Source organism: Fundulus heteroclitus, chromosome 12, assembly GCF_011125445.2.
Source record: "Fundulus heteroclitus isolate FHET01 chromosome 12, MU-UCD_Fhet_4.1, whole genome shotgun sequence".
In the NCBI taxonomy this organism is placed as follows: domain Eukaryota; kingdom Metazoa; phylum Chordata; class Actinopteri; order Cyprinodontiformes; family Fundulidae; genus Fundulus; species Fundulus heteroclitus.
In genome coordinates this window covers 25,914,851-25,928,324 of record NC_046372.1, presented here as the reverse complement: position 1 = coordinate 25,928,324, position 13,474 = coordinate 25,914,851, and the positions used below count along the sequence as shown (strand labels likewise).

The following is a 13,474-nucleotide window of genomic DNA, read 5'->3' as shown; positions in this document are numbered from 1 at the left end:
CCCTAAAATAAGATAATTAGATATCCTGCACTTGAAATAAAATGATTGTTCCTATTTAAAGTGCAAAAATCTTATTTTATTGGCAGGTAGTGTATTTTATCTGCTCAAATCAAGGAAAATACTAAAAATTATACTGACTTTTAGTTCCCTTTTTGCAGTGTGAGGAATCCTTACAACAGTATAGGTTGAACTTAATTCACAGATCCAGACGTATAAACAGAGACTTTGCTGATCCAAAGCAGAGAAAGAAGCGAAGGACAGAAAGGTTCCCAGCAGACAGACGTTAATCACTCCTGTTGTTGTAATTTGATCAAGTCACTCCTCAAACACTTAATACAGGTTGATGCAGGCAGAAGGAAAAAGGTCACAATTTGTTGATACTTGAGCAGACCTTAATTGACGGGATTTAAAGGAAAGAGCAGACGACGAACCTGAAACGTCGGACAAACCGATCAATGAGGACAGAGATGATCAGAAAAGCTTCTCCCTAAACATCTAATCATTTTCTTTGTTATTGTATTCCAAGTAAAATACTGTTTCATGTTAAAACACCTGCGACATACTAGATATTCACAACGCTTCAGTGTCACGCACAACAAATTAGGAAATATTACTAAATATCATTCTTCCTTTTCCTTGTCAGGAAAAAAAGGAAACTATGGCCGAGTCAATCTGGGCATTTGAAGATCATATCGGGTTGGTTTGGTGAGAGTCAAAGACCTCTGACACGCTGAAATAAATCTGATCTTAATAAATTAGGCCTGATTCGGCAGCGTGTGCGGACAGCTGAGAGACGGGCCAACAGGGACCGAATGGATGAAGGGAGCACAAAGAAAACCAGCAGAAACGACGCTTCCTTGTACAGTTCAATCAATAAGAAACAAGCAAGGCAAAATTTAAATCCCGAAACGGTCAAAATGAAACATGGACACAGGAGCCCTGATGACGCTGAATGTAAAAAGATCGACATAAAACTGCTTAACCTCCTTTTCCCAGAAGGCAAGCAGCCGCCAGCGATCAGATGTGGTACACAGGCACCGTGCAGAGCCGTGCAGGAGTAAATAAACGACACAAGAGAGAGCGATAACACTTGATTCACTACTAGAGGCCATCTATAAAGAGATAGCAGGAAAAATAACGACACTCATGGGGGACAGCTTTAGACGGCTACAGGCCCGGCGTTAGGGGGCGTGGCAAGTCCATAACTACTAAAATTAACAAAGGAAGAAGAAACAATACTAAATGTCAAATACATACCATTACACACTGTTGTAGGCATATTGTGAGCTTGCGTTTACATGACGCACAATCTTAAAATATTAAATGCACTTTTGCAACAACCAACGACTAAAATAAGCAACTCCAGTTCAAATAATCTAACCCACTTCATTTATATAGCACATATAACAACAGAAAAGTTTCCAATGTGCTGTACATAACAAAAGAGAATAAACTAAAAAGGACACAGAGGACCACACAACTATGCGGCGTTAATAGCCAAAGAATAAAAGTGGGTCTTAAGACGAGACTTAAAACTCTCCACTGTGGAGGGGCAAAGTTTTCCAAAATCTGGGGCCAACTACATAAAAGGCTGCGTCTCTCTGGTTTTTAGCCTCGTCTTTGGCACTATGAGCTGAGGATGACCATCAGACCTCAGAGCACGCGCCGGAGAATAAATCTGGAGGAAGTCTGGGATTTATTGAGGAGCCATCCCATTCAGGGCTCTAAACACAAACAATAAAATCTTAAAATCAATTCTAAAATGAACAGGGAGCCAGTAGAGAGATGCAAGAATTGGTGTAATGTGTTGATGTTTTCTGGTCCCCGTTAAAAGACGAGGATTTGGTTTTAAAGTCAAAGCCATTTGGCAAGACGAGGATTAACTGCAGACGGGAGAGAGCTCGTTGGCTAATGCCTGAATAAAGTGCTGCAGTCCAGACGGCTAGAAATAAAAGAGTGTAAAACCTGCTCAAAGAGGTTAAAAGATAAAAACGGTTTTACCTTTGATAAAAGACAGAGATGATAAAAACAAGATTTTAAAAAGCTGTTTATTTGTTTGTTCAGTCTATGGTGACACCAAGGCTGGTTACTTTGGAACGTACAAAATCTTTGAAAGGTCCCAAGTCAGAGAGGGCACTGCCAAACACCATCACCTCTGTCTTGCTCTCATTAAGTTTCAGAAAGTTTTTTAAATAGCCAAGCCTTGACGTCACCCAGACAGTCGAGTAGGGGAGTCAGGGGGCAGTGGGTGTTTTTAGCAATTGCTAACACGTATTTATAATAAAGTGCTAACACTTATTTCTAACACGGATCTTTGGCAGGACGGCTTCGTGCAAACCAGTTATCCCAGAATTTGTATCCCCTGCGTCGGGAACGCACATTCAGTCAACTCATTTCAACCAAAACCACATCAAAACAAACAAACTCCAATTTCCACTAGTTTGACCTGTAAAAACAGGATACATATTCTGGCAGGCTGACCCTGGTAGTTTGTTTTATGTATTCCCTTGTAGCTTTTACATTTAAAGAGCTAAACTGCTTCACATTTTCTTTAGTTGTTCTGGATTATAAGAAGTGTTTTTGATCCAAACATCAAGAATGTGGGATATTGTTTGTCTATTTTTGGAAGGGAAACTCATCCTGGCAGTCTCAGCATGATTAAGTCTGTTTCCGCTAAAAATAGCTGACTTTGTGCAAGATTGGGACAGAACATAAAAATACAAAGATCACCAATCCTAATGTAGGGATAACTGTGTAAAATAAAATATGAAACCACCGTGCTGAAGGTTTTCCTCCCTGTTAAGGGGAGTAATAATAATAATAATAATAATAATAATAATAATAATAATATACTTAGGTAGACTATATGCATTTTTCCTTGTAAAAAAATAAAAATCATTAATATTTATGAAACACATCTGTTTTACGTTATACTTACATTTTACTTGTGTTTTTTAAGCCCAAAAAGACAATAAAAACGTTTTAACATTGTTTTTTTAACGTCTCTTTATCAAAAATATTTATATGTTCCTATTTCCTTTGCCACTAAACATAATGAAGGCTTTTTCTTTTTTATCGTCAGGCCATATTGTCAAATCTTTTAGCATTGCCTGCTGCTTGAAGACTCATTTTATTAGTAAAAGCACAAAAGAAAACATCAAAATGGGCTGCATGAGAGAAAAGTTACAGGCCGGTTAATAAAGCAGCTAGTAGTTGAAAAACAGAAGCCTTTAAAACCCAATAATAGCTTTAAAACAAATGAACCGCTGCATGATATGCTGCTCTACACTGCGGGCAGCAGCGATATTGGGCATTGATTTGGTCGCCATGATGCGGCTCTATGGAATAAAATCTAATTCAGTCTGTTTGTCTACGGCGTCATCGACGGCCTCGCCATGAAATCCATCACAAACATCCTGAGTCCCAAAAGACTGAAAAAAAGGCCATTTGATGATTTGAATTGAATTCCTTTACCTGAACCTGATACTTAGACTGAGTTATCTTTACTAGGGTTTAAAGGATTACTCACGAACATCAGCGACCACCCTTAATTATTGTTTTTCTTGATGCATTGTCAATAAAGCCTACAACAACTGCTTTAGTGCTGCTTTAAAAATGTTACGTAGGTAGTGTTGCTTTAAAAATGTTACTTAGTGCTACTTTAAAAATGTTACTTAGTGCTACTTTAAAAATGTTATTTAGTGCTGCTTTAAAAATGTTACGTAGGTAGTGTTGCTTTAAAAATGTTATTTAGTGCTGCTTTAAAAATGTTACTTAGTGCTACTTAAAAATGTTATTTAGTGTTGCTTTAAAAATGTTACTTGGTGCTGTTTTAAAAATGTTACTTAGTGCTGTTTTAAAAATGTTACTTGGTGCTGTTTTAAAAATGTTACTTACTGCTGCTTGAAAAATGTTACTTAGTGCTGCTTTAAAAATGTTACTTAGTGCTGCTTTAAAAATGTTACTTAGTGCTGTTTTAAAAATGTTACTTAGTGCTGCTTTAAAAATGTTACTTACTGCTGCTTTAAAAATGTTACTTAGTGCTGCTTTAAAAATTTTACTTAGTGCTGCTTTAAAAATGTTACTTAGTGCTGTTTTAAAAATGTTACTTGGTGCTGTTTTAAAAATGTTACTTACTGCTGCTTTAAAAATGTTACTTAGTGCAGCTTTAAAAATGTTACTTAGTGCTGTTTTAAAAATGTTACTTAGTGCTGCTTTAAAAATGTTACTTAGTGCTGCTTTAAAAATGTTACTTAGTGCTGCTTTAAAAATGTTACTTAGTGCTGCTTTAAAAATGTTACTTAGTGTTGCTTTAAAAATGTTACTTAGTGCTGCTTTAAACTACGGAGTGGACTGGACAAAAGCAGCACACTTCAGGTTGTCTATTATTCTCTCCCTACAGAGAAACACGCTCAGTGCTCCCACTGATTCAGTGTTGAGTTGTATTTTTCATGCCTTTTATATTTGTGAATATTCATGTTCAAACATTCAAAGATTTTTTTATTGTAACTGTGGAGAAATTCCTTTTTGGCTACACACTAAAAAGACAGAGAGACAGGCAATAAACAAGGGTTACAAGGTTTTTTTTCATTAGCATTCAAAAGATTAAAAAATTTAAAGTTTGTATGAACTAATGCTATATCCTAATGCTATTTTTAGCAAACAACTTATGCTGGTTGCATAATTTTATTTTGTTGTATTTATCCCTCACACCTTAAAGGCTGGTCTGATAATATTGTCTGATAAATATCGTCTGGCGTTAAACCAGTCAGTGGCTCAAAAAAAGCTCAGGGACCACGGCCTTAGAGGATTTCTGCCGTTTTTGTTGCAAAGGTCTGACTTTAAAGTATCAGAGAATATCCTTGTTTTAATATTGTAAATTTATGCATCTAAGCAAGGAAAATTATCAGCTTTTCCTAGAATATGTATGACTTTCCAACATCAGGGAACATCCAGGTTTCTTCTTGTAAATCTCTAAAGTTAATCTTAAAAGAGATAAACTATGTGATAATGCATTCCTCCTAAGGCCATTTCATTTTGCTCTTGTCTACAATGATCCTGAAACTCCAGCCTAAGTTTTCTTCTGCCTGCTTCTTTTCGACCCAAATTATTTCAATTCTTGTTTCCTTCTGTTATATATGTAGTTATTTGGGTTGGACAATATCGAAAAGAAGCATATTGATAAAATAAAAATCATATAGATAATTATCAAAAAAATTCAAAACGTATATTTAACTGCAGTCCTGGCTGGCCTTGATGTTGCTTAATGACCTTTAGATAAAGACACAAACACTGAATTCAAATCCAACCCTTTATTCAACCAACGTTTTACCAAAACTACAAGTTTAAAAAAATAAAGTGCTTTCTGAACTCATTGTTGGGGGCGGAGCTTGTGGACGGAGCATACCTGGGTTTGTGATTGGTTGAGAGGACATAATTACTGTAGTGTGAACTTAATTGATAGGCAAGAATGTTCTTCTATTGAACTTTTTATAGACCCTTTTTTTTCGATAGGCAACACGTTTATCGATCGAACATTTCTGACATTTTTCTTTAATGTTAGAAATGCTTGAAATAATTAAACAAACAAAACTGAACTGAAAATGAACCACTAGCAGGATGATGACCAAAAATATCATCAACATGGTCAAATTGACAGAAAGTTGCAATAAATTAAAAATAAAAACTTCATCCATGACCACCTCACCACCCAGTCGGGAAATCAAGTTAGCAAACAGTTTATCATAAATCAGGATTATATTATTATTGTGCTGCAACAATAAATTCTACATGATGATCTTTTCTAACTCGAAAAAACTACAAGCATTGTTGGGATTGCACATTTTTGCACAATTGTTCCTCTGTTTCATGTAAGCAGCAACAATGATCAGCATCTATGCAGTAAATGCAGGTATTTTGTACCATTTAGAGCACTACTCTCTGTGACTGGTGTCCAGTAGCAGCGTTTTTAATAATCTGTATTGTTCTCTAATGTATTTTTTGTGTTTTTTTGGTTTTAAAGTCAAAGCAATTCAAGCAATTGCCAAAAAAGTCTACATCATGTGGACATTTTGAAGCAACATCTCCAGACATCAGCGCACAAATTAAACATTCGGCACGGGAAGGATGGATTTCAGTCGTTTAGGAAAATGGCGGGCAGAGCTGAAAAGATGCGTGCGGGCAAAACAGCTTTTGGAAAATCAGAAAAAGCGAACACTATGAGTTATTTGTGAGGCCAACAGTGAAGCAACCTGATTCAAACGGGTTGCTCAGAGTGGAAAGGTCAAAGATCCCCCCCTCTGTGCTCCAACCTTGTGAAATGTTGAAGAAGACGTAAACATGTCCTGTTGGCCCAACAGGGCTATAAAAAGATTAGCAGCAGGGAACCAATAACTTCTGCAGAGTTATTCCTCATCATGAGATTTTTTCACCGGGCAACAAATGTTAAAGCTTGGATTATTCTGAATCTTTTGTGAGATTACACCGCTGTAATAAAAGATGAACCCTTTTTTGGGTGTGTGTTGTGAATTTTTATCAGGGGATTCAATTAAACATGAAGGACAGTGTAGAAACCATGATTGCTGTCACATTTGTCCCAGTTTAAACTAGACTGGCCTGCTTTGGTACAAAAGGAAAACCAGATGTGTCATTTTGCTTGAAGAGAAACCACAAAAGCTCATTTAGCCATCAGTATTTCTCCAGAGAGCTGTTAAATCTAGGAAAGAAATCTGTACTGGTGACATTTATACACGTGTTCATGCAGACAGAGAGCAGCAGAACTACAGGAAGGACAAAAAAAAGCAGATTTGTAAATCAGGTGCATCTTCAGCTCAAAGCTGACTGGAATCAGGAAGGGAATTGGTAATTCTTCAGATGTACAGCTGCCTTATCCACTCATCTGAGCGCGGCGTGTAATTTCACTTTGCGTCCATCCTACCTGCTCGTGCCACAAATTCCCATTTAGTAGGCCGTGTCAGCCGGCCAGACCAGAGTCTTACAGGCACTTTCAATTTCCCAGAGGCCCATTAAAGCCAGCTAACAAGTCAGCCTGCGACGGATAGCCAACCTGTATTCATCTGCGCCGGCTGGAGCAGCCGCTGAGGCTCCATCTCCCTCTGCATTTGTCTTAATACATCCTGGGAGCCTTTTGGCTTACAGGCTGTTACTGTTGGTGTACTGGAAGTGACGACGCTTAGCAAAAAGGCTAAAAAAGAAAGCAAAACTAACAGTCGTGTCAGTTTTGATCAACAAAATAAAGGAAAGCAGAATGAATTTAGGTTTTTAAATTATAAAACCACGACGACGGCGTGTAAAATATCTCAAAAAAGCAGAGAGGGAATACGCATTTTTGAACAAAGCCTTGCTATGTTTTTTTTTTTTTTATCCTTTCCACATTTTACACTTTAACTTAGGGCTGGGCGATAAATCGATTTAATATATTTATACGAATTTACAATTCTTTAAGTGTTTAATTTTTGGAAAATCTGGATTTTCTTTACTGAATGCACTCATTGGGCTTCCTTATATGAGGCACATTTATAATATATTATAAATATTATATTATAAATATAATATATAATATAATATATTAAATATTGACTTATTTTTTGATAAATTAATCTGAAGTTACACGAGTGAAATGAAGCCTGTTCTCAGCTCATTGTGTAATACAACCAGCAGCAAACATTTAGTTATATTTTCCTTGTTTACAACAGCAGGGCCGCCATCTTGCTTTACCAGCATGTATCACAGCTTGTACTTTGAATTCTGGTCAACTCCCAGACGAAGTGTTTGACATAAAAGCAAGTTTTTAAAATAATTCATTAAATTTTTTTGTGAAACGAAAAGATTATTCGTTTCACATCGCCCAGCCCACGTTTTGTCCCGTTAAAACAATAAACTATCCTGTGTTTTAATGAGATTATATGTGCCAGAACAATGCAACATATTCATATAATCATAAAAAGAAACAAACAATGTTTCCAAACCTTCAACAATGAAAACACTTAAAAAAAAATTCTGTTACACATTAATTGAAATTAAAAACACACATGCCTCCAAATTAGTAAATAGAGTTCATGTGTGTGTAATTTAATCTCAGTATACATCTAGCTGCTCTGTTTTTGGTCCATCAGAGAACGTTAGAGAACAACATGGTCATAAAGGAAGCAGGAACCCAGCAGACGGGTCAAGGATGAAGTTCTGGGTGAGTTTAAAGCAGCATTAGGTTCTAAAACAACATCCCAAGCTTAGAACTTCTCACAGAGATCTTTCAATCCATCATCTGATGGGACCAAAGTTAAACTTCTTGGCCTGCATGCAAAACGTTTTGTGTGGATGAAGGCTTCCACCCGCATCACCCTGAACCCTCCATCCCCTGCAGTAAAACATGGCGGTGATGTTGGCATCAGAGCTGATGGGAAGGTGGAGGAAGTAATTTAAGGGAAATCTGGGAAGAAAACCTGTTAGAGGCTCCAAAAAACTTGCGACTGAGGTTCATTTGGCAGCAGGATAAAAACCCTAAATACACAACCAGAGATACAACGGACAGACTAAGATCAAAGCATAGTCACATGGTAAAATGGCCTAGTTAAAGTCTGGACCTAAATCCAGTAGGGAATTTGCAGCAAAACAGATGCTCTATAGATAAAATATTTATTCTGTAGACATGTAGCTGTAATTGCAGCAAACGCTGGTTTTACACAAAACGTCTCTGGGGGTCTGAATACAAAGGTGTGCTACTTATCTAATATTTTAATATTTGTAAAAAAATAAATAAAAAAAATAAAAATCACGTATTGTTCTTCTTTCCAATTCCAGTTTATATGCTACTCCATGTTGGTCTATTGTATTAAATCCCATTAATTAATTGTGGTTATGGTTACTTTTGCAAAGCCCAGTAAATATTAAGCCGTGGGTGTTATACTTACAACATGAAGTCCTGCTCCCAGCATGGCTGGTTTCCACGGACTGTGATGGTTGTACTCTTCACATTCTGGACCTTTAAGGTGACGTAGGCATTGAATTTGTCTGGATTAGAGAGAGCAAATGAAAAGTTTGGTTAAAAAAACAGCTTCACACCAAAAAAATTTAAGATTTCCTAGGCTTTATTTTAAACTCTTGCCATCGTTTATTCCTGTAAACACTCAGAAAATGTGTGCGGGAAACCGTTTCTCCATGTATGCATTGTGTGCTGAAGTACGACTGATGTGATGAAATTATGTAAAACGTTTCACTTTGATGAAAGGTTCAGAAATGATCCCGATCAAAGCAATCTACAATATTAATTATTATTATTTTCTGGCTTCCTATGCAGCTGATAGAAGGAAATAACAGTGTCAGATTAGATTAAACGAGATTAAAGTATTTTTTCACATCTAAATTTGTCTCATTTTGTAAATACATCACTTCATCCATCCAGTCCACTTATCCATTGGTGAGTTTTGGTAATTTCATCTGAAACCTTGTGCAGTTAAACACAGAAATAACAGTCTATTCACTCTATTTTTGCCTTAATGTTTTTTAATCTATTAATCTCTGATGACCAATTCTTGTTTGTTGAAACTGTCAAAAACAGATAAAATACAGCACGTCAGTAGTTTAACTTTCTAACATTGAAGGCGGTTATCTCTGTCGGCGCTGCCTGCTAATGCACGTCTGTGGTGCGGTAACAGCGAGGGCTTTTAGAGAAAGTGCTCCTAAAGAGGCCGAGACATGAAGAAAACAAGAAAAAAAGGGATAAGAAGCATGAAAAGGTGCTAAAATCCTTATAAAAACTTTACTTGCTGAACCTAAAGGATCTGTTAGTATTTACATGTGGTCAAAGTTATTTTATCTACTATAGGGTAAGATTTAAACAATTTAAACCAACTGATGTTGAATTTGAGAAATAAAAACCAAACAATGAGCTTTTTACAGGATCAACTGTTATGTAAGTGCATTTTGTTTCCACCGTGGTTCAGTGTCACAAACAGTTCAAAACATGCACAAAAATAGTGTTAAAGTAAAATATTTTGAGCTGGTGAAGCTTAACAGGCGAGTTGGTGTCGGAAAACTAAACGAAACCTCCTAAATTGCGTCTTTTGTTGGTAGTTTGTTTATGGTTATGATGACAGAAAATGAAGAAGGATTTGATGAGAGGGGCAAAGCCAGTGAAAACCAACCCTATAAATCATCCGCCTCTCAGTTTCTTCTGTCGTCCCGGCTTTCTGCGTCGCTCTCTCGTTGGTTTTCTGCACCCTAAAATGATTCTCCCCTCTGATGCTGAGCAGGTTAATCTGAGACAATACATCATTCACTTTGCACAGTCGCCGTGTTTGTGATTCTGGAGAGCGACGGCTTGCAGACAGCCCCGTTTACTGACTGCTGGCAGAGGGGAGGGAAACGCACGGGGTCATGGCAGGAAGCAGGAATAACACGCTGGTAAACAAAAACACGGCGGCGAGAGCGCCAACAATCCAGCGTCGTCAAAGCCGACATCAGAGACGGTGCAAACTTTCATTAACGCAAAACGTCAGCTGCTGCAGACGAGCTGTGGTGGGGAGACGATATCCCAGCATGCAGCGGGACCTTCTTGGGAAACATCCGCCATCATTCATAATTAACTGGCAATGACTTATGAAAATGAATAAGTTATATTCAGTTGCACATGGACGTGCGCGGCGCGGCTGGACCAGATGACATTTACCGGGCTGTCTACAATAATGAATACTCTATTATGGGCACCAGGGGGCGGGGGGGGGGGGGGGGGGGGGCTGAGGAAGCCTAGAGAGGGAGGCAGACAAGTGGGAAAGGGTGAGGGTTTGGAGATGCAGAAGTGATAGAAACATCCAAATCTCTTTATTATTCAACAGCAAAGGGCCAACAGGTTCCCTGGTCCATTACTTTTTCCATCTAGTTGTGTCAACTTAACATTTGTACACTGAATTTAAACCAAATAACTATGGGATTGTCCAGCTGTTATGCTAGCATTAGTCCTCACTTTTAGGGGCTCTTATTGTTATATGATTGCACTCTTAGCAAATAGCAAGTCTCTAATTCTCTAATTCTCTAAAGCTCGGGGTTTCTGTTTCTCCTTCAGGGTTTATCAGAATCTGTCTCCTGAACTAAAGGTGAAATTTTTAGTTCTAGTCCATGCATTTGTTACTTCAAGGCTGGACTATTGTAATTCTTCACTATCAGGAAGTCCACAAAATGCAGTTCAAAGTCTTCAGCTGATCCAAAATGCTGCAGCAAGAGTTCTGATGAAAATCAACAAGAGGGATCATATTTCTCCAATTTTAGCTTCCCTTCATTGGCTCCCTGTTAAATCAAGAATAGAATTTAAAATTCTCCTTCTAACGTATAAAGCCCTTAATAATCAAGCTCCATCATATATCAGAGCTCTGATTACCCCGTATGTTCCTAACAGAGCACTTCGCTCTCAGACTGCAGGTCTGCTGGTGGTTCCTAGAGTCTCTAAAAGTAGAATGGGAGGCAGATCCTTTAGCTATCAGGCTCCTCTCCTGTGGAACCAACTCCCAGTTTTGGTCCGTGAGGCAGACACCCCGTCTACTTTTAAGACTAATCTTAAAACATTCCTTTGTGACAAAGCTTATAGTTAGAGTGGCTCATGTTACCCTGAGCTACCTCTATAGTTATGCTGCTATAGGCTTAGGAATGCTGGAGGACATCAGGGTCTATTTCTCTCTCTCTCTGCTGAGTTCTCCTACTGCTCTCCAATCTGCATTGTTTGTTGTGATTTTAACTTTCAAACCTTTTGTTCTCTGTCATTTTCTCTTCATAGAAGGTACACCTGGTCTGGTGTTCTGTTAGCTGTGACATCATCCAGGGAAGGCAGATCATCCTCTATTACCATCTAACATGGCTCAGTGGTCGGCATGATGAAAGAAGATGGTCTGGTCTCTAACTCGACTTTATTAGGAAACTAAATTCTTCTTCTCTGTAGCCGAACCTCTCCGCTTTGGGTTCCTGATGATCCATAAAACTGGTCCTTCAGCGGTATCCTTAAAAGTAGCTTGCTGAGTATGAATCCTTCTTTAGTTAAATTAATGATTACTGCTGTTTTTCCTTTATTCCCTGCAGAACTGGACTCTGACCTTAAATATCTTCTGGATAGAACCGGCTTATTGCTGCACTTTTTGTCACACAGCTGCTGTGCAGAAGTCCTCCTCTCAACATGTGTAGATGCACTCAAATCTATTTCCTGACTACCTTGAGCAAGCTCTGCCCTGGTGGCAACACCGTTTTAGGATGCAAGAGGAGAAATCCTGCTGGGTGGTTGTTGATGTTCTCAAACCTTCGTTTCTGCAGGTGAAACTCTCACTTTAAAGTTATTGATGATGCAGAAAACGTTTCTGTTCAATGGTTTCTTAAGTATGAGGCTGTTTTGATGCAAAGCGACGGTGGAGAATTAACAATGAAAGAAAACAATGCTATCAAGCTGGTCTGACCTTTAGCAATCAGCTATTGTAGCTGGACTCTCTCACAGCTTATGACTCTATACAAATAAAGTTAGCTAATAGATTTGTGCAAAAATACATTGGAAATGGGTACTTGACAAAATAAACTTTATAAGCAAATGAAGCTCTTCGCAATTATATATATTGTGCATTGCAATATTCTACAATGCAATTTAAAAACAACTTTAAAAACCACCTTGTTTTTATTTTGCCTCATTTCTGCTCTAACATGAGACAGTTTGAAAGACTGTTTGAAAGTGTGAGTTTTACAAATTGTGCCTGAAAGTGACTTGCAATACAACTTTTTTCAGCAATTACAGAGAAATAGTCCTCCAAAGTGGACATATAGTTACTGGATGAAGTAAATTGACTCAGAAGAAATCTCAGAAAAACAGTGATTGGGCACAACAGTTCAGGCTGTGTCAGTGCAGGGCTGCCTCATTACACCAACAGTATCCCTTCATTAAAGCCAGAGACTCCTCTGCGGTCATTATTCTGCAGTGTGAACTCCAGGTATAACCACCGTTACTGACAGGTAATGAATCCGGCACCAAATATAACAGATCTTTATACAATACTCTGCTCAAGCTAAATTATATAACAATATGTGGCGCAGAGTTCCGGATTTACTTTATTAGCTTCAATCAAAACGAACATGCCTCCTTCAAAAAAGAAATCTAAAGTAAGTCTAAGCTGTTATGACGCATCATCATTCCACTCCTGGCCTTGAGAGGCCACACTTAATGACTGTAAATCAGGCAAGTCTGTGATAATTGCATGTAAACTTTTTACTGGAACAAGGTAGGGCTGGGCGATATGGATTAAAAAATAAATCTCTGATTTTATCATACCAAATCCGATTAATCGATCTTTTCCTCCTTTTTGTTTCATAAAAAGAAATTAAAGAAATTATTTAAAAACCTTGCATTTATGTCAAGCATTTCGTCAGGGAGTTGACCTGAATTCAAAGTGCAACTAAAAACAAGCTGTGAAACATGCTTGTAAAACAAGAT

At 37.9% G+C, this 13,474-nt stretch overlaps 1 protein-coding gene across 1 annotated transcript in view; it reads right to left on the bottom strand.

Moving 5' to 3' along the window:
* LOC110368697 overlaps positions 1 to 13,474 on the bottom strand; it is an 81,877-nt gene that overhangs the window by 40,495 nt on the left and 27,908 nt on the right. Inside the window, exon 3 of the mRNA XM_036143793.1 lies at positions 8,931 to 9,030. Coding sequence (XP_035999686.1) covers positions 8,931 to 9,030 — 100 coding nt within the window. The remainder of the gene's footprint in view (positions 1 to 8,930; positions 9,031 to 13,474) is intronic.